Source organism: Emys orbicularis, chromosome 10, assembly GCF_028017835.1.
Source record: "Emys orbicularis isolate rEmyOrb1 chromosome 10, rEmyOrb1.hap1, whole genome shotgun sequence".
Lineage (NCBI taxonomy): Eukaryota > Metazoa > Chordata > Testudines > Emydidae > Emys > Emys orbicularis.
Genome location: NC_088692.1, coordinates 577,046 through 596,327, shown reverse-complemented (window position 1 = coordinate 596,327; position 19,282 = coordinate 577,046). Strand labels below are relative to the sequence as shown.

Below are 19,282 nucleotides of genomic sequence, written 5' to 3'. Positions count from 1 at the left end.
GACTAGTCCAGCGGAGGCCTTGGCAGTGCCAACTAGCGGGGATAACTCCTCCGCAATGACACGCCTGTTAACGCTGCTCTCCCATCCCACAGCGACATTGGCCTTTTGGGCAACATCCCCGCCTTGTTCACTCGCAGTCACTTGGCGGCGCGGCGCGGCGCAGCGCGCTCTGACCCCCGCCCCGTGCCGCTCACTGACCCCAGCACGGGGCTCCATTTGCCTCGGCCCTTGGGCGCTCGGATCCGGGCAGGCACGGCCCCGCAAGCCCGCCCGCCCCACAGCGCGGCCGGGAGCTGCTCGCGGGAAGGGTGCGGCCGGGGCGGGTTCACACCCACCGGCGTGTCAGGGACTTGGTCTGACACGGGCACGTATCGCCCGGGCCCCAAGGCCTGACTCGGGCCGCCAGGCCTGTCGCCCTCCCGCCGCCTGGGAGCCGGGCCGAGCCCCGCAGAGCCTGAGGCGGGCGGGCATTGGGCTCCCCACAGGCCGCGGGCGGCTGCTCCGGCCAAGCCCCGCCCTGTTAGCACCGCCCTCCGCCCATCTGGAGCCCGCGCGCGGCCGGGGGGGAGTGAGCCAGAGGGGGCGGGGCTAGGAGGCGGAGCCGTGGTCGGGGCGCGCTCTCAGCTCTGGTGGGGGCGGGGCTGCGCAGGCCCAGTAGATGCGGAACTCGGAGCGCCGGGTGGCGCGCGGGGCGCTGACTGCAGGGCTCCGGCAGGCGGCGCTGCTGAGAGGAGCGAGGCGGTTCCCTCCCCTCCCGGGCTGCGCGGAGGAGGGGCACTCGGAGGGAGGGGCGCTCTAGGGGTGAGGGCGTGCCTGGGGCTCTCTCAGAGGAAGGGGTGTATGGGGCGACGGGGTGCATGGGGGTGGGGTGCTCTAGGGGTGAGGGGGTGGCACTCTTAGAGGGAGGGGTGCACGAGGCGAGGAGGGGTGCTCTTGGGGTGAGGGGATGCACAGGGTGGGGGCACTGAGGGAGGGGGGCATGGGGGTGGGGCATGCTCAGAGGGAGGGGTGCACGAGGCGAGGAGGGGTGCTCTTGGGGTGAGGGGATGCACGGGGTGGGCACTGAGGGAGGGGTGCATGGGGCATGGGGGTGGGGCATGCTCAGAGGGAGGGGTGCACGAGGCGAGGAGGGGTGCTCTTGGGGTGAGAGGATGCACAGGGTGGGGGCACTGAGGGAGGGGTGCATGGGGCAAGGGGTGCATGGGGGTGGGGCATGCTCAGAGGGAGGGGTGCACGAGGCGAGGAGGGGTGCTCTTGGGGTGAGGGGATGCACAGGGTGGGGGCACTGAGGGAGGGGGGCATGGGGCATGGGGGTGGGGCATGCTCAGAGGGAGGGGTGCACGAGGCGAGGAGGGGTGCTCTTGGGGTGAGGGGATGCACGGGGTGGGCACTGAGGGAGGGGTGCATGGCCGTGGGGCACGCTCAGAGGGAGGGGTGCTCTTGGGGTGAAGGGGTGCATGGCGTGAGGTGCTCTCGGTCTGGCACTGTGACTGCCTGGCTTCCACATTGGGCCCCTTTGGCTCTGCTCACAAGTAACATTTGTGTTTGTTTACAGAAGGTGGTGGGGCAAGAGAACCAGCCCCTAATCCCAGCTGTCCAGTAGCAGTAGTCAGCCCCTAGGGGGCCTCATGTCCCAACCCAGCTCTCCTGAGGGCCTAGCCACAAGCTCCTGCCCCGCTGCAGATCAGGTCTCAGCAGGGAACACCATGTGGGCCGACATCAGGGCATTGCTGCCCAACACTAAGGAAGACCTGAAATTGGACTTCAGCGAGAAAGTGGAGGAAAGTGTCATCTCACTGCTGCAGCAAGCTAGAGACCTTCTCTATGGAACTGGAAGCCTCTGCTCTGGAAGCACAAGGGAAACCTGCTTACAAGTCAGTGAAATAATAATAGATTACTCTTGGGAAAAGCTTAATATTGGGACTTGGAGAGATGTGGACAAGGACTGGCGACGAGTCTATTCTTATGGCTGCCTTTTCAAAGTACTGTGTATGTGTAGTGAGCAAGGCACCATAGCAGATACAATTCGGGTCTGTGACATGGGACTGCTGATGGGAGCATCCATATTGGATAACATCCTGGTTAGGATAATTAATGTCCTTCAGAAGCATCTGACGTATGGGAAACGGTCTGCTGAAGAAGACACAAAGGAGTCATGTAGAAAGGTAGCAGCTCTCAATGTTCTTGCCCACCACTGTATTACATACAGAGAGAACAGGAACTGGTGATTCCAGCAAATAACTAGATCCCAAAATCCAGGCTGGGTCAAGGATCTTGGGGAGTAAATCATGTAACTGGGCCTCTCTCGTTCTTGGGTAAAAGCAGAGATCTCAGACAATGCAAATGAGATGAGCTTTACAGAGGCAGAAGATGATGCTTTTATGCAATCATTCCTCTTTTTTTTGTTTACATGGAACTTTTCATCCTGTTTTCTCAGTTTATTTGCAGATCTAAAGGTATTCTGTCCCATTTTTTATCTACTTCTTGCTTATATCATCCTCTGGTTTCCCAATTAATGGGAGGCCTCTATCACACTTTTGTGGTACCTTCCATTCAAGGATCTCAGTCAAAGGATCTTACAAACATGAATGAATTGATCCTTGCAGGCCCTATAAATGAGAATCATCACCATTCTGTGCCTCAGTTTCTCCATCTGTAAAATGGAGATGTGATGTGCCAGAGGTCACACAGTGAGTCAGTGGCAAAGACAGGAAAAGAGTGTCTCTGGGTTCCCAGTCCTGGGATTCACAAAATCACTCTTCCTGCATACACATAACTACTTTGATACACTGTAAGAGCTGCCACTTGCAGCAGCTCTCAGTGCAGCCTGGCGAATTTCTTGTATATTTTACTTTTTTTTTTATTTGGTGACCAGCTGAAATCTCTCTTCCTTTTCTGCTTCTGTTCCTATTCCATATCCTGCTTCTGGGGAAAGAGCTGATGATTGCAGCCTCCATAAGTCAGTCCACCAGCTACTAATTGTGAGATTTTTGTGAGACACTGCAGGCTGTTCCATTGACATGCAATACAAAGAGGCAGGGCAAGCAACACAAAAGGGAGGTCAACTTCCCCGCACACTCACCAGTATGCCTGAGGGAGGCTGTAAATCTGGCTTCTCCATCCATATGCGCTTAGGACATAAGAGCAGTTTACTTTAGACTCCTGGGTATTTTGGGAAGTCTTTGCAGGTTGGAGGAGTGCTGAGGATTTTATCCCCGTTCTGCTTAAGAACATAAGAATGGCCATACTGGGTCAGACCAAAGGTCCATCTAGCCCAGTATCCTGTCTTCTGACAGTAGCCAATGCCAGGTGCCCCAGAGGGAATGAACAGAACTGGGAATCATCAAGTGATCCATCCCCTGTCGCCCATTCTCAGCTTCTGGCAAACAGAGGGTAGGGACACCATCCCTGCCCAACCTGGCTAATAGCCATTGATGGCCCCATCCTCCATGAATTTATCTAGTTCTTTTTTGAACCCCGTTGTAGTCTTGGCCTTCACAACATCCTCTGGCAAGGAGTTCCACAGGTTGACAGTAGCTTTTCCCTCTTTATGTTACATCCTCAGTTCAAGTGATTTCAGCATCTCCTTTGCTGGGAGAGACTCACACTGTTTTTAACATACATGTTTTCTGATGTAATAAAGGGCAGGTTACTTTGTTGTGCTAAAAAAATCCCTGTGTTTCAGAAAATCCGGAATGACCACACGACTGTTCCATCAATAAAGTCAGAAGAAGTTATTCCACGGCTCCACTGCCCTTCTCTAGAGCATTTCAGAGATAATTATATGATTCCACAAAAGCCTGTCATCCTGGAGGGTATTGTTGACCACTGGCCATGTATGAAGAAATGGAGGTGAGGACAAGAGCTTAAAAACAGCTTCATCTGTGGAAAAGAAAAATTGTGGTATTAAGATGCATACAAACCTCACTGCTCATTACTTTGCTGCCTGCATCCTTGGTCTCTCTGGTTGGCTGGCTTTTGAGAGCAGAGGCCTTCTCTGCATATTAGTCTTGTAAATTGCCTACCAGACTTCAGGTGCTGTGTAAATAGAAAATAATTAATAATAATATTCCAAGCAATGCAGCTTCCACCTCTCCTCTTAGGGATACTCTTTCTGGCAAATGGGTGTCTCAGGAAGTGTTGTTTACATGCCATCAGGCATGAGCGGCGCATCCAATAAGCTGGGGACGGCTGTGACCCCCCACAAACAGCCCCGCGTGGCCCCACCCACACTTATTGCCGAAGCCCCCTACTGCTTGCCCTTTTCCCCCTTGGCCCCAGACCAGACTGGCTGCTCCTCTTCAGTGCTGCTGGGGCTGCCCAGCAGGGGAGTGGGGTGGCTGGAGGCACTGGGGCTGCCCACCCTGTGGTTGGGGGAAGTGGGGGGGGGGGGGCGCGTACCGCCCACCCTGTGCTCGGGAGGGGCGGGGGGGCGCCTGCCCTACCCTTGGAGGGACTGTGCACCGCCCGCCCTGCGCTCGTGGGCAGGTGGGGGCTGCACGCTGCCCGCCTGATGATTGGGACAGGGGGGCTCTGGCGGGGGAAGGGGACCGGGGCCGCAGGGGAGGGCAGGGGTGGTAGGGGCTAGCCTCCCCCAGCCAGCGGTTCACCCGCCGCCCATGCCATCAGGTAAATGCTCCACTGGAGTGCTCAGGATGTTTCCATAATCATCTTAGTCAGGACAAAGGCAGCTGCTCTGTGACACTAATGTTCTTTGTTCACAAAACCCTCTCAGAAAATGGATTTCCCATCTGACATCCAAACCAGGAAAAATAATGAAAATGTTAAAGCTAAGATTGAAAATAATGGAACCTGCTTTCTTCCAGTCTGGATTATCTCCGTCAAATCGCCGGCTGCCGCACTGTCCCTGTGGAAGTGGGTTCCCGGTACACCGATGAGGAATGGTCTCAGACACTCATGATTGTCAATGACTTCATCGATCAGTATATCGTGAACAAGGTCTGTTACTTTCACATTGTTTTATCTCCTGACAAAGTCTGGTATTGGACTGGGGAATTCTGTCCTAGACACACTTGGCAAAGGATATTAGAACAGAGAGCTGCTTGCACAATACCCGACACCAGAGGTCCCAAACTGTGGGGCGTGCCCCCTTGGGGGGCACAGAGGAACGTTTCGGGGCCCCGGCTGCCAGCCACATGCCCGGCCGAGGCCTCGCCCCTGCCCCCAGCTATGGCTCCAGCCTGGGCATCTTTACCTCTGTCTGCTACGGGGGGAGGAAGAGGGTGGACAGGGGTAAGGAGGGGAGCAAGGTAAAAAGTTTGGGGACAGCTGTCTTACACGAGTCATGGTGCCTGAAATATTTTTAGGAATTGGAAGTCCCCAATTTGCACCACTGACTCGCTTTCTCCTTATCTAGATGTTAATGTGCAGCGACTGGAATTTTAGGAGTTTTTCTAGGCATTGAGCAGGTAACTTAAGACCACCCCTCTTCTGGGATGCCCCATGTGGGAGGGATAGTTCAGTGGTTTGAGCATTGGCCTGCTAAACCCAGGGTTGTGAGTTCAGTCCTTGAGGGGGCCATTTAGGGAACTGGGGTAAAAAACTGTCTGGGGATTGGTCCTGCTTTGAGCAGGGGGTTGGACTAGATGATCTCCTGAGGTCCCTTCCAACCCTGATATTCTATGATTCTAGTTACATATATATTGATCTGTGTGTGACTATCAATGAACAATCTAAAACTTTGCCTGTTTAAAGGGTGAATCCCTGGCCATAGGGGGGATTTTACAGGCCTGCTGGTTTTGATCGTTGCACAGATTCCATCAGGAGACTCATCCCGCGACTGTTCTTTGTGCTCTTCACAGCATATTTGCTCCTCCACTTTCCCATGAGTCTTGTATGTGACTCACTGAAACTGTGAGGATGTTAGTGTGACTAGAAAACAAACTCATCCCTTGGTCATATTCACTGATATTACAGATAATATGGGTGTGGAGCTGTAGAGGCCTCATCCTGCTATTGCATAGATCCCTTCTCTGAAGCTTCTGTTACAGGTAGAACAAGGACTCTAGAAAATCTCTCACCATTTCTTCCCCCTTTTTGCCCTCCATCTCTGGAGCAGTCATTCTGTCCCAGATGGTACTATATCCGCCTGGCCTGACCCTGTCTAGTGAAGGCCAGGTGCCTCAGACCAAGCCCCCCATAATCACCAGTACTGTTCCTCTAATTGATTATGGTGCTTTGTGAGATCTCATAAGATCCAATTTCACTGCAACCTGTAACAAGGGATGTGAAGAAATGGGACATCAGATTATATACTAAACATCCCGGCACTGTGGCACAAGCATCAGGATCAGAAGTCTCCGAGCTGGCAGGACCACATATCTCCAGCAAGAGGAGCATTTACAGCCAAAATAGTCAGTTATTATTCAGTTGACTCTAGCATTTTGGAATAAATTATGCCAGTAATTGACTTTATTTATAAGTAACTTTCATAAATGTGAAGCCAGACCCTATAAATCATTATTCATTCTCTTTCTCTCTCCTGTAATTCCAGAATAGCATTGGATACCTTGCCCAGCATCAACTTTTTGATCAGGTAAATCTAAAAATGAATATTTTTTTTCAGCTTGCTGTAGAGACAAGGGAATATCTTTCACTGGATCAACTTCTGTTGGTGCAGGCTAGTCTACACTAAAAGCTACATCAGCACAGCTGCACCGCTGTAGCATGTCTGGTGAAGACGCTCTATGCCAGAGGGAGAGGCCTCTCCTGTCAGCATAATAAATCCACTTCCATGAGAGGCAATAGTTGTCCTGCCGACATAGCGCTGTCCACACCGGTGCTTAGGTTGGTGTAACTTACATCGCTCAGGGGGTGGCTTATTCACACCCCTTATTCACACCCCCTAGCACCGGCTTCAGCCCGCAGCCGGAGCCCCAAGACCCGCTACCCACCCCCTCCTCGGCCAGAGTTGTTGCAGGCTGACCAAAACCCTTAGGCCTCCCCCCACCTGCCTGGAAGAGTTCTGGGCCAGCTGCAGCCACGCTGCGCCTCCCCAGCCCAGACCCCAAGCCGCCCTGGGAAAAGTGTCTCTAAGTTCCAAAAGAAGATTTTGATATGCCCCATGCAGGTTCCGGGGCGGCTGAGGAGGCGGTATTTGCTACTGAGCTTTCTGGGTTCATCAGTAATCTCCCTGGAGTCCAGGGAGATTACTAATGAACCCAGGAAGCTGAATAGCACATACCACCTGCTCAGCAGCCCCTGAACCTGCATGGGGCATATCAATCAAAAACTTCCCCCCAAAGCCCTGCAACCAGACGTCTGGTGGCCGCAGTAGCGCCATAGGAGGCACAGATACCCTGTATACCTGTTGCCCATGCCCCGAGTGACGTAAGTTATACTGAAGTAAGTGGTAGTGTAGACCTGGCCTTAGAGAGAGAAGCTTTCAAGCCACACAGGGCTCTTTTTCAGGTCTGGAAAAGGAACTCCCAGTGTCAGAGCAAAATGCAAGGTGGGACAGATTGTTTAGCATAAGTAGTTAGCACATGCTGTAAAGCAGTGGTTCTCAACCATGGGTCTGGGCCCCACTGGTTTCAGGAGGTCCGCCAGGCTGGCATTAGACTTGCTGGGGGCCCAGGGCAGAAAGCCAAAGCCCCACTGTCTGGGGTTGAAGCCGAAGCCTGAGCAACTTAGCTTCATTGGGCCCCCTGTAGCGTGGGACCCCAGGCAATTGCCCTGCTTGCTATCCCCTAATGCTGGCCCTGGCTTTTATATGCAGAAAAACAATTGTTGTGGCATAGACGGGCCATGGAATTTTTATAGCATGTTGGGGGTGGGGGGGGGGAGGCTTAGAAAGAAAAAGGTTGAGAACCCCCGCTGTAAGGGACCACTTAAGGTAGAGTGGCTTGTTAACACTTCTGCAGTCATAGGATGAAAAGAGGGGGCTAGTGGGTTACAGACTGTTGTAATGAGCCATAAATCCAGTGTCTCTGTCAGTCCATGATTTTTGGTGTCTAGCAGAGTAATGAATTTAAGCTCCCAGGCTCATCTTTAGAAGGTGTTGTGTAGGTTTCCTTTGAGGCTGAGGACTGAGGTCAGAGATAGAATGACCCCTTTGTATGTTCGCCCACAGGTGATAGGGTGGTTTTGTCTTTTATCATTTTCCTGTGAGTTCAGTCGAGAGCGCAGTGATTGTCTGGTTTATTGTTTTGGGGGCATTTAGTGCCCTGAAGCATGTGGGGGCATGTGTAGGATCCATGGATCTTGAATGATATATTGGGAGGGGTCTTGATCATTGTAGCAATTAAGATATGTCTGCAGGTTTTGCATCTGTTGTTCTGGCAGGGCCTGGTGCTGCTTTGATTTGGTGTGTCCTGCTCTGTTGTGAGCTTGCGTCTGATGATGAGCTTGGAGAGGTTGGGGGTGGAAGGAAAGATTTCTTTCAGGATGGGGTTCCCATCGAGTATGGGTTGTAGCTGTTTGATGATATCCAGAATGGGTTCCAGTGTGGGGTGGTAGGTGACAACTAGGGGTGTGCGATCAGAGGGGGGTTTATTTCTGTACCGAAGCAGGTTCTCTCAGGGTATTTGAGTGTCCCATTCCATGATGCGATCTATTTCTCTGATGGAGTGTCCTTGTTTGGTGAAGGCGGTTTTGAGTGTGTTAAGGTGTGTATCCCAGACATTCTCCTCAGAGCATGTTCTGTGGTAGCTGAGTGCCTGGCTGTAGATAACAGATTTCTTGGTGTGTTTGGGGTGGTTACTGGATCTGTGAAGGTAGGTGCGGTGATCCAGTGCTTACTTGTATATGGTTATCTATAGGATTCCATTATTATTAAACGTAATCAGTGCCCAGGAAGTTGATGATAGTGTGGAAGTATTCCAGAGAGAGTTTAATGTATGGGTGGTGGTGGTTAAAGTTGTGGTGGAAATCTATGAGGGAGTTTAAGTCATGTGTCCAGAGGATGAAAATATCATTGATGTATCTCAGGTATATCATTGGTTTTGTGGTGCATTTGTCCAGAAATTCTTCTTCAAGGTGGCCCATGAAGAGGTTGGCTTATTGGGGAGCCATCCTAATACCCATGGCTGTTCCAACAGTAAGGACAAAGTGTTTGTTGTTGAATGTAAAATTGTTCTGGGTAAGGCTGAAATGGATGAATTTGGCGATGTGTTTGGGATGGACCTCTGAGTGTTGTCCATTGTCTTGTAAATGTTTGAGGCAGGCAGCAGTGCCATCATTGTGAGGGATGTTGGCGTATAAGGAAGTGACATCCATGATGACAGCCATCCAACACACAAAGAAGTGGAACAGGCCACCCAAATACCCTGAGAGAACCTGCTTCAATACAGAAATAAAACCCCCTCTGACTGCACACCTCTAGTTATTCCCACCACCTCACACTGGAACCCATATGGGGTATCATCAAACAACTACAACCCACACTCAATAGGGACCCCATCCTATGCAGTGAATACTGTTGCAAAGAACTCATTTTGCTTCTCCACAAGGGCCTTATCTTCCTGGAGTGCTCCTTTGGCACCTTGATCATCCAGTGGCCCCATTGATTGTTTGGCAGACTTCCTGCTTCTCATGTACTTACAAAAAAATGTTTGCTGTTAGTTCTTGCATCTTTTGCTAGTTGCTCTTCAAATTCTTTTTTGGCATGCCTAATTATACTTCTGCACTTGATTTGCCAGAGTTTATGCTCCTTTCTATTTTCCTCAGTAGGATTTGACTTACTATTACTCTGCTGTGTAGCCAGGGTGGCATTTTTTTGGTCCTCTTGATGGTGGGGTTGTTTTTTTGTTTTTTTTTTGGGGGGGGGGGGCGGCAGGGTTATATATTTAGTTTGAGCCTCTATTATGGTGTATTTTTCTGTGAATCCCCTTTTTGAAGTTAGTATGTTTCTTTGGGATTTCCTCCCTACAAGGATATTAAATTTGATTACATTATGGTCACTATTACGAAGTGGTTCAAGTATATTCACCTTTTGGACCAGACCCCGTGTTCCACTTAAGGCTAAATCAAGAATTGCCTCTCCCTTTCTGAGTTATAGGACTGGCTGTTCCAAGAATCAGTCATTAATGGCATCTAAAAAATTTATCCCTGCATCCCTTCCTGAGGTGACAATATAGGAAATCCCCCATTATTATTGGGGTTTCTGTTTTTATAGCCTCTCTAATCTCCCTGGTGATTTCACAATCACCATCCTGGTCAGGTGGTCAGTAATATATTCCTACTGCTATACTCTTACTATTCAAGCATGGAATTTCTACCCCTAGAGATTCTATGGTAGTTTGATTCATTTTAGATTTTTAGTATATTTGACTTTACTTTCTTTCACATATAGTCCCACACCCCTCCACTAGTGCGGCCTGCTCTGTCATTTCTGTATATTTTGTACCCTGGTATTATTGTATCCCATTGATTATCATTGTTCCACCAAGTTTCTGTGATGCCTCTTTGTCCTTTGACTGTTTTTCTTCAGATCTTACTGTACTTTTTATCAACTTCTATCCTATCCTCTTTGTTAGGATATAGAGTATCCCCTTTAATAAATCCTCCACTAAGGAAGGTCTCTGTCCAAACCATGTGGTCCTCTGCGCCCGTCGGCTTTCTCCCAGCACATGGGTCGTACTGAGGATCTCAGTTGCAGCCTGGACACTCTGTTAGTTGGAAGGAGACTCTGTATTCTCCATAATGTTTTAGGATTTCCCACCTGCACCGTAACTTGAAGGGATAGGGAGGTCTGTAACTCTACCCTGGATCCATCCTGTTTAGTGTGGTGGTACCTTTTCAGTAGTGAGAAAATCCAGTCTTTGTAATGCTTTGTGACCATGTCATGTTGCTTGTGTGTGTGAATATAACTTGAGCAGCAGCTCTGCACCCAGGAAATAAAACGGTTGGAAATTTGGGCAGGGAACAGTCTCTACAAGCAATCAGTTCAGCTGCACCACAGTAGGCAACAGGCTTCATTTCATCATCTACTCCCTGTGTGTTCAGATAAACAGAACTGGTAGCAGTCTGTAGTAGTGGCACCTAGTGACTTCCCTGGTGCTAGTCTCATTTACAGAGATCTTTCTCTGCTCGTGGCGAGACTAGACAAGAGGGTTGGAATGACTCTGGATTGTGTATTGATTTAAAGTAAGCCAGGGATCACTTTCTGTTGCTGATCACGTGTCCCTGATCATTGTCACCACTGCGGGATAGGTGACTCGGCTTCTGAAACTCCAGGGACTGTGGCCCCACTTCTAGGGGCTGCTGTCCCTACTCTCTACCCATCTTCAGAAAGTAAACTGTTCTTCTCTCCGCTTGTGCAGTTACTTCTGAACCTTCCTTCCAGTTTGCTAGAGGGAGATGTGTCTGGTGAGGGGTGTATACTGGGGTGACACAAGGGTCAGACTGAAGGATGGGGAGGAGGGGTTAATTTCATAGTTCAAGAGCAATCTGCTCCTCTGCTAAGACACATGCATTACCACCATGCTGACTCATTCTTGTAATTCTCATTCCCCTGTTTCCTCTACCTCCTCTCTATTTTGGCATCCTTCATCTTGTCATGTCTCCACTTACATTGTAAGCTCTCTGGCCAGGGACGCTGTCGGTATCTGTACAGTGCCCAGCAGCATGGTGGCTTGATCCTGAGGGCAGCCTTTGCATGCTATCACAATACAAATAACTAGTGAGCAGGTCTCAGCCCATGAGTAAAGACACTTCTAACAATTATGCGAAAGGAGGAGGTGGGAACAGGGGAAGAAGGAAAAATAATTAAATTGTAACAATAAAAAGAAAAATCCTAACTGCCCCAGGGGAAGTAGGAAGAAAAACTAAACCTTTGGTGTTTCTTTGACAAGAACTGTCTGAGGTGTTCAGATACTGTAATGATGGGAAGGGTATGAAACCCTGGGCAGACTGAGGAAGAGGAGAATGGGCAAGTGTGTATTGTGATTGGGAGAAAGGGAGGGGGAAAGGCAGGACATTTTTTTAAAAGAGTAGATTAAATATGTTAATTTTATTTCAGAGTTCTATTAAGATGCAAAAGATTTTAATAAAGAACTTGATCAGCATGCTATTAACATAGTCAATTCACTAATAAAACAATATTTTCATTAGTGTTTCTGTGTTTTGAGTTTAACTGCTAAAGAAGAAAATTTCTCTGCAGAATTAAAAACATTCCCATAGATTTTGGCTTTACATTACAGTAGTTTGGGGACCTTTCCTACAGATCTTCAGTGGCCCTTCTCTTCTGCCGACCCTGTTGAACAATCCAACCTTTGTGGTTTATTTAACCAGCTGGTTTATAATTTTGGAACTATGATTTACATGGGCTGTCTCACTTCTCTCCATTGTATTGATCTAAGTGACGTTGTTCGCACTTTGAGATAGGGCCTGGTCTTCTGTTCTGGACATGCCATCCATATTGACGCTGCTCTGCACATCAGCACACGCATGCTCTCATTGTGTACTTTTACATAAGAACTTAAGAACAGCCACACTGGGTCAGACCTAAGGTCCATCTAGCCCAGTATCCTGTCTTCCAATACTGGCCAATGCCAGATGCCCCAGAGGAAATTAATAGAACTGGCAATCATCGAGTGATCCATCCACTGCTGTCCAGTACCAGCTCCTGGCAAACAGAGGCTAGGTAGGAACACCATCCCTGCCCATCTTGGCTAATAGCCATTGATGGACTTATCCTCCATGAACTTACCTAGTTCTTTTTTTAACCCTGTTATAGTCTGGGCCTTCACAACATCCTCTGGCAATGAGCTCCACAGGTTGGCTGTGCGTTGTGTGAAGAAATTCTTCCTTTTGTTTGTTTTAAACTTGCTGCCTATTAATTTCATTTCTGTGTTGTTGTTGGTTATTGGGAGTAGATCCCAGAACTGAAGCAGGATATTTGCATCCCTGATTACTGCAGCCTGGGGGAAGGGGAAGAAGATAACATCACCATTAATGCTTGGTTTGGCCCAGAGGGAACCATCTCACCTCTTCATCAAGATCCACAGCAAAATTTCTTAGTCCAGGTCTGTACTCTGTTTTTTTTAATGACTGCATAACCCGAGTGTAACTTTAACAATACAGCTAGAACGTACATAAGTATTAGAGACAAGGGTAGCTAAAGGCTTGATTGATAAGAGTGGCATGTGTGAATAGTTTACCATGTCTCTGTTGTGTTTACCACCTTTGCATCTCAGCATCTGACAGATGTTAACAGATTTATGCTGTCAACGCCCGGTGAGGTAGGGAAGTATTATTTATCTCCATTTTACAGGTGAGGAACCCAGGCACAGAAAGGAGAAGTGAGTTTCCCAAGGTCACACCTGGAGTCCATGGCAGAGCTGGGAAGAACCCATTTCTCCAGATTCCCTGCATGGGGCATTATCCATAAAACCTTCCTTTTCCTCTCTAGGATGCAGCAGAGTTTTGTGTGAATTTATACCACACGGGCAAATAACACCATCAGCCCTGATTATCTTATGAAATAGCTCTTTGTACTTCCATGAAAATTCAGAGTTTAAACCGTGTTCTCACCCTAGCCAAATTAGTGCTAATCTCAGATAAAAGAAAGATTATTGCTGGTAGGTTTATTAACGTTTACATTACAGAAGCACCCAGAGGCTCCGATCAGGATTGGGGCTACTTTGTACTAGCGCAGCACAAACACATGAAGATTGCCTGCCCAGAGTTTACAATTTAAGATGTTCAACTGTGAGTTTGTTTACAGGCTGGAGACCTCAGAGTTGCTCTTTTCTCCCCTTCAAACTCTTAACAGACACGTCAGCCAATGCACTAAGACAAATATAGCTATTGCATTCTTTCACATTGCTTTCAGCTGAGCCATATAACTGAGGCCCTGGCTATTTGTGCCTGTTAATGAGAAGGGGTGTTAGCCCTACTTACCTAAGTACACTACATTTCAATTAGAGATTGTATTCTTTATCACTTACTTTTCTAAAAATGGCTGTTTAGAATTGCCATGCAGTTAAACAGCTGCCATGTTCCACCCAGCAGTGACTGCATTTTGATAGGAAGAATTCCCTAATGTATACAGATTGCAAAGGATACTGGGATCTTTCTGGAGGAAAGGCCTTGCATAGGGTAGTATTGTGAGGGAAAATCTGGATGCCTTGTCGTGCTCCAACCAGCCTTGTGACACTTGTGCCTTGAGAAGAGGAGATTCTCAGTCAGTGAATGGGGAGTGGAGTATTGTGGGCAGCAGGGGACCTCATAGCCCCAGTTTTAGTTCAACTGCTTCTCTTTTCCCAGTGTTGCCTAAGGCCTGGCTATGAATTTCCAGATCGCCTCAAGGCATCGTAAGCAGGCAAAATCAATATGAAAGAAATTCAGTGTCAAGTCTCTTCCAGATACAGTGACTCAGCAGAAACTTCGGCAGTATCAAACCTTTCTTGGAGACCACCATACTTACAGTTGATGAGGATAATGAAAATTTCTGGAAGTGATTAAAGGCTGCCACTCTTTTGACATGTGCTGAGTCCATTGACTATGTCACCTGCCATCACCAAGATTGGTTTGATGAGAATGATGCTGAAATTCAGGGCCCGCTCAACCAGAAAAGAAAAGCTCATTGCATATGGCAAAACGACGTATCACATCTAAAGAAGAAAGAGTCATACAAGCAACTCAAGACTGAAGCCCAAAGGAAAATCCGTGACATCAAAAACAAGTGGTGGTGAGAAAAGGCCAAGAAGATTGAGCTTTCCGCTCATAAACATGACATGAGGAGCTTTTTTCAGGCAATAGGGGCCATTTACAGTCCATGCCCCCATACTCCTATACCACTCTGAGCCCAAGATGGGTCAATGTATTTTAAAAACAGCTAAGCTATCAAAGCCAGATGGAAGGAGCATTTTGAGTCACTCCTGAATCGTGAATCAACTGTTTGATGCCACTATGAATCCATACCTCAAGACATGAAAGAGAATCTCTTGCTGATCCCCCCCCATCCTCAGAGAAGTACCACGAGCCCACATGCAAACCAAGAACAACAAGGCAACAGGACCAGATGGCATACCAGCTGAAGTCTACAAGTTTGGAGGTGAGGAACTGGTAAAGAAGGTCCACAAACTTTTTATTCAAATCTGGTATAATGAGAAGATTCCGGAAGACTTGAGAAATGCCAACATTGTTACAATCTTTAAGAAAGGAGATAAGTTGGAGGGTGAAAATTATCGAGGCATTGCCTTGCTATCTACAGCAGGGGAAATTCTCGCCTGTATCCTCTTAAACCAATTACTTCCCTTTGCTGAGGAAATATTGCCAGAATCTCAGTGTGGTTTCAGACCATCTCACAGGACAACCAACATGATCTTCGTTGCCTGCCAAATCCAGGAAAAGTCTCAGGAGCAAAATCAGGACCTGTACATGGCCTTCAACTCCATCAGTCACAAAGTCATGTGGAAGGTGCTGGCCAGATTTGGCTGCCCTCCCAACATTTTTACGGTCCTAAGACTTCTTCATGATCAGATGACTACCACCGTTTTCTATAATGGCCTGGAGACGGACCCTTTTGTCATCAAAACTGGTAAACAAGGATGTGTTATTGCACCAACCCTGTTCTCCATCTATTTAGCAGTCATTTTGGTCCTCATTAAAGACCGCCTCCCTAATGGAGTTGACATTCAATACAGAATGGATGGGCAGCTGTTTAATCTTCAAAGTTTAAAGTCCTCCGGGCATCCATTAGTGATCTTCAGTATGCTGATGACTGTGCCATCCTCGCAGACACTGAGAATGACTTTCAATCCACACTGGATTTTTTTTGCACAAGCTTACCAAAGCCTAGGACTCTCACTTAATATTAAGAAGACTAAAGTGCTCCATCAGCCTGCCTCAGGCCTTGTACATGACCCACCACAAATCACCATTGAGGGACAGACTTTGGAGACAGTCGAGCACTTCTGCTACCTCGGTAGTGAACTCTCTCAAAATGCAAAAATCGATAGTGAGATCCAGCACAGGATCCGGGGCACAAGTGCTTTCTTTGGGAAAGTGCTCCAACGTCTTTTCATGGACCGTTACCTACGGAAGGACAACAAGATCCAGGTCTATAAGACAACTGTTATTCCTATACTCCTTTATGGATGCGAAACCTAGGTGTCCTATCGACAGCACCTCAAGAGTCTGGAGAGGTGCCACCAGCAATGGCTCTGGAAGATCCTTTGCATCAAGTGTGAAGATCACTGCACTAATGCCAGCATCCTCACTGAAGCCAATGTTACCAGCATTGAAGCAATGATCCTCATGCACTAACTCCGCTGGGCTGGACGTTGTGTGTGGATGCCAGACTCTTGCCTCCCAAAATAAGCCCTCTACTCTCAGCTCACCCATGGTCAGAGATCCTGTGGTGATGAAGGAAACGCTACAAAGAAAACTAATGTGGACATAACAAGCTGGGAGGAGCAAGCCACCAACCAACCTCAATGGCGCCACGTCGAGGAGAAGTGTCTTGCCTTCTAAGCTGAGAAGAGAGAGAGAAGGAATTAAAAAGAAAAAACCTTTTTCCCAGCAGGCAGCTGATCCACTGTACCTACTGCAGGCGGATCTGTGGTTCTCAGATCGGACTCCTGAGACATCTCAGGACCCATATGTAAATCTGTGGTAGAGATCATCCTCAAATCGAGGGATCGCTAGTGATGGAGGCATTATTCTATTGCTAACAGAGAGCACAAGCGCCTTTGAAGTTTCATAGCCTAGCAACTTTAATTTAGTCTGCCAGTTAATTTTTAGCATCACCTGCCTGCAACTCAGAGAAGTGCAGGTCAATCAGTCCAGCTGCCTTTCTAATTCTACTCTCCCAATTGCACATCACAATGTAGAGAACAAATGGTAATGGAAAAATTAGACCTTGTAGAGTATGAGCAAGCTCAAGATCAGCTGGCTGCTACCTGGAAATATCACCTTTACTCTCTTGAATGTAGCACTGCTCAGCTCAGCAGGCACGGCTAACTCAATACCTTTTTTTATTCACCATCCTTTCAACATTGTTTCCTTCTAGCTATGTATGGCCCCAGCAGCACTGTGGAGACTGGGTGCCATATAATTAAAAATGAATTTCAAGAGGAAGAGCTGCCTTCCTTTCCTTAAAAGCATCTCCCCAGTATTTTGGACATCTTACCTGTTCCATGAAGTCAGGTACATAGGTTACAACCCAATCTGATCTGATTTCATTCTTCATTATAGAGTACCTGTTCCTCAGTAGCAAAAATCATGACTTTACCTGTTTTGCCCAGGATCTGGCAATCCGCTGTATTCTACTGTTAAGTGCTTGTCATGATACAGAGGTATACAGCATTACACTGATCACTAATTAACTGAACTCAAACCCTATTTCAGCAGGTAATGTGCAGATTAATGACAGATGGGAAATTTATATCCTTCCACCTGCAGGTAATTGGAAGAAAATACATCCGTCTGTACTCTCCACAGGAATCAGAAAACTTATATCCACATGAAACCCAAATTCTTCACAACACCAGCCAGGTAAATAGCTGCCTGAAATCTAAAAATTGATAATTTAATTTTAAATAACCAAACCATCTTTGGACCTGAAAACAAATTGTGTGTTTGCTTTATAGGTGGATGTGGAGGATCCCGATTTAGTTAAGTTCCCCAAGTTTGAACAGGCTGCATTCCAAGCTTGTATTCTGACACCAGGACAGGTTCTGTTTATTCCAGTTAAATACTGGCATTATGTACGATCTCTCGATGTCAGCTTCTCTGTCAGTTTCTGGTGGTTATAAAGCATTATTTGGTGTGGATAAATCTCTGTTGTGCAATTTAAGGTAATATAAAAAAATGCAGCATGCTGTACTCTTGATTAGTGAAAGAATTTTCAGACCTTCAACAGAGGAAAGTTTTTTCATAACATGAGAATGTTTTCATTATCTTCTGCTTAAAGTGCAGAGCTGGGTTAAGAAATTCAGTTCTTTCTGCCTCCCGACGTAGCGAGAAATCTAAACAAAGAATCAGAAATGAGCTAGCTGCAGCCGCCACTGTTTTGTGAATGTTTCCGATACAAATTCCTAATAAAGAGCATCTGTCAAATGATCAGCTCAAGTATACATACCCAAAACAAGACTATATATGGGCATTATCAAGACACTGGGCCCTAAATGGTGTGATTGTCAAAGTGGAGCTGAAGGGAGCATGTGATCCATTGTAAGTTTACCATCCATCTGAATTTAATAATAGTTGCATATCCATGACTTCCATTATGGTGGATAACATTTATACAAAATCTCAGATAATAAAAAGGAGCCAAGCCAGCAGTAAAGTCTATTGCTAATGAGGGCTGAAAGAGCAGTACACTGGATTATTATATAATTCAGTTATAGAGCTCAGCTGTAGTACTTGTGTTGTGCCCTTTGCGGGGAGATGGACTGTATTCCTTTCATTCTCACCAGCAGTTAATTCATTACCATCCTCGCTGTTGCAGCTGGCAGGGTCTGGTGCCTCTCTCCCTTCCAAGCCATTGTAAGGAAACAGACTATTCTAAAATGATTTTTAAAAATAGCTGCTGGAGAAATACATTAATATATAAAACATGGGCACTCCAGTGACTTCTCGTCTGCTGATCTAACAAAAAGCCCATTTGCTCACAGGGGAAATATGAAATGAAGGTTTCATTTTCTTGATTAAAGCTCTGATATTACTAATCATTGCAAATGCAGAGTTCTCTCTCACTGTTATGCAAACCCCAAGTGCGTGTTTGCTTAGAATGAAGCTTCAACATGAGCTCTGGTGCAGTGAGTCAGTGAAGGAATCAGCACGTGGTGTTTGGAGACTGCTCCTTCATCTGGTGCTCACTCCCATTAGGCTCCTCTCTCCCACACTAAACCATTTTCTGGGGTATTATGTAAAAACAATTATAACAGAAGGAACTGTAAAAGAGATGCTCAACTTCTACTCTCCGGCATTCTGGGCTGAAAAGACTACCCACCTGCTTCTATGCCTGCGAAACTGTGAGACTGAATGTGCTTTGAGATCCAAGAAATGAAGGTGCAGCAGAAGTGCTAACTTATAATAAATAATGCTAACCAACAATTACCACGAAATCATGATATTAAAAGGAGGCTTAATAGATGCTCTTAAATCTTGGGAAACCCTGAGATGTGCTTCTGGCACCACCTCTTTGTCAGATTTGCAGCAATAAAGAATGAATGTGTATGTGAATACTCTATGTTTAAAAGCATCCTTTCAGAGAAGGGCTGGACCTAGGTGGGGATGAGATGTTAATACTGAGCCCTGTCAGAGGCACCTTCACTGAATTCAACCAGGATGACAGAATGGTTGACAAACC

The 19,282-nt window shown here is 47.3% G+C and overlaps 1 protein-coding gene across 2 annotated transcripts; it reads left to right on the top strand.

The window, feature by feature from the left end:
* The first annotated feature begins 1,628 nt into the window (after window positions 1–1,628).
* Window positions 1,629–19,133, top strand: KDM8 (lysine demethylase 8). Of its 2 annotated transcripts, none has more exons than XM_065412230.1 (7): window positions 1,629–2,165; window positions 3,686–3,852; window positions 4,827–4,959; window positions 6,515–6,556; window positions 12,837–12,986; window positions 17,371–17,463; window positions 17,559–19,133. In XM_065412230.1, exons 1-7 carry the CDS (start codon window positions 1,629–1,631, stop codon window positions 17,721–17,723), a joined length of 1,287 nt encoding a protein of 428 aa, XP_065268302.1. In that variant the 3' UTR covers window positions 17,724–19,133. The 2 variants fall into 2 exon arrangements, with proteins under 2 accessions (XP_065268302.1, XP_065268303.1); XM_065412231.1 differs by having other exon boundaries at window positions 1,655–2,165; window positions 17,317–17,463.
* The last annotated feature ends 149 nt before the right edge of the window (window positions 19,134–19,282 follow it).

Excerpts from the sequence above, each read along its gene's own strand:
- KDM8 (XM_065412230.1), top strand. The coding sequence starts at position 1,629 with ATGTCCCAACCCAGCTCTCCTGAGGGCCTAGCCACAAGCTCCTGCCCC. Across the intron at positions 2,166-3,685 it reads CAAAGGAGTCATGTAGAAAG|AAAATCCGGAATGACCACAC; the intron begins GTAGCAGCTCTC and ends CCTGTGTTTCAG. Across the intron at positions 4,960-6,514 it reads ATCAGTATATCGTGAACAAG|AATAGCATTGGATACCTTGC; the intron begins GTCTGTTACTTT and ends CTGTAATTCCAG.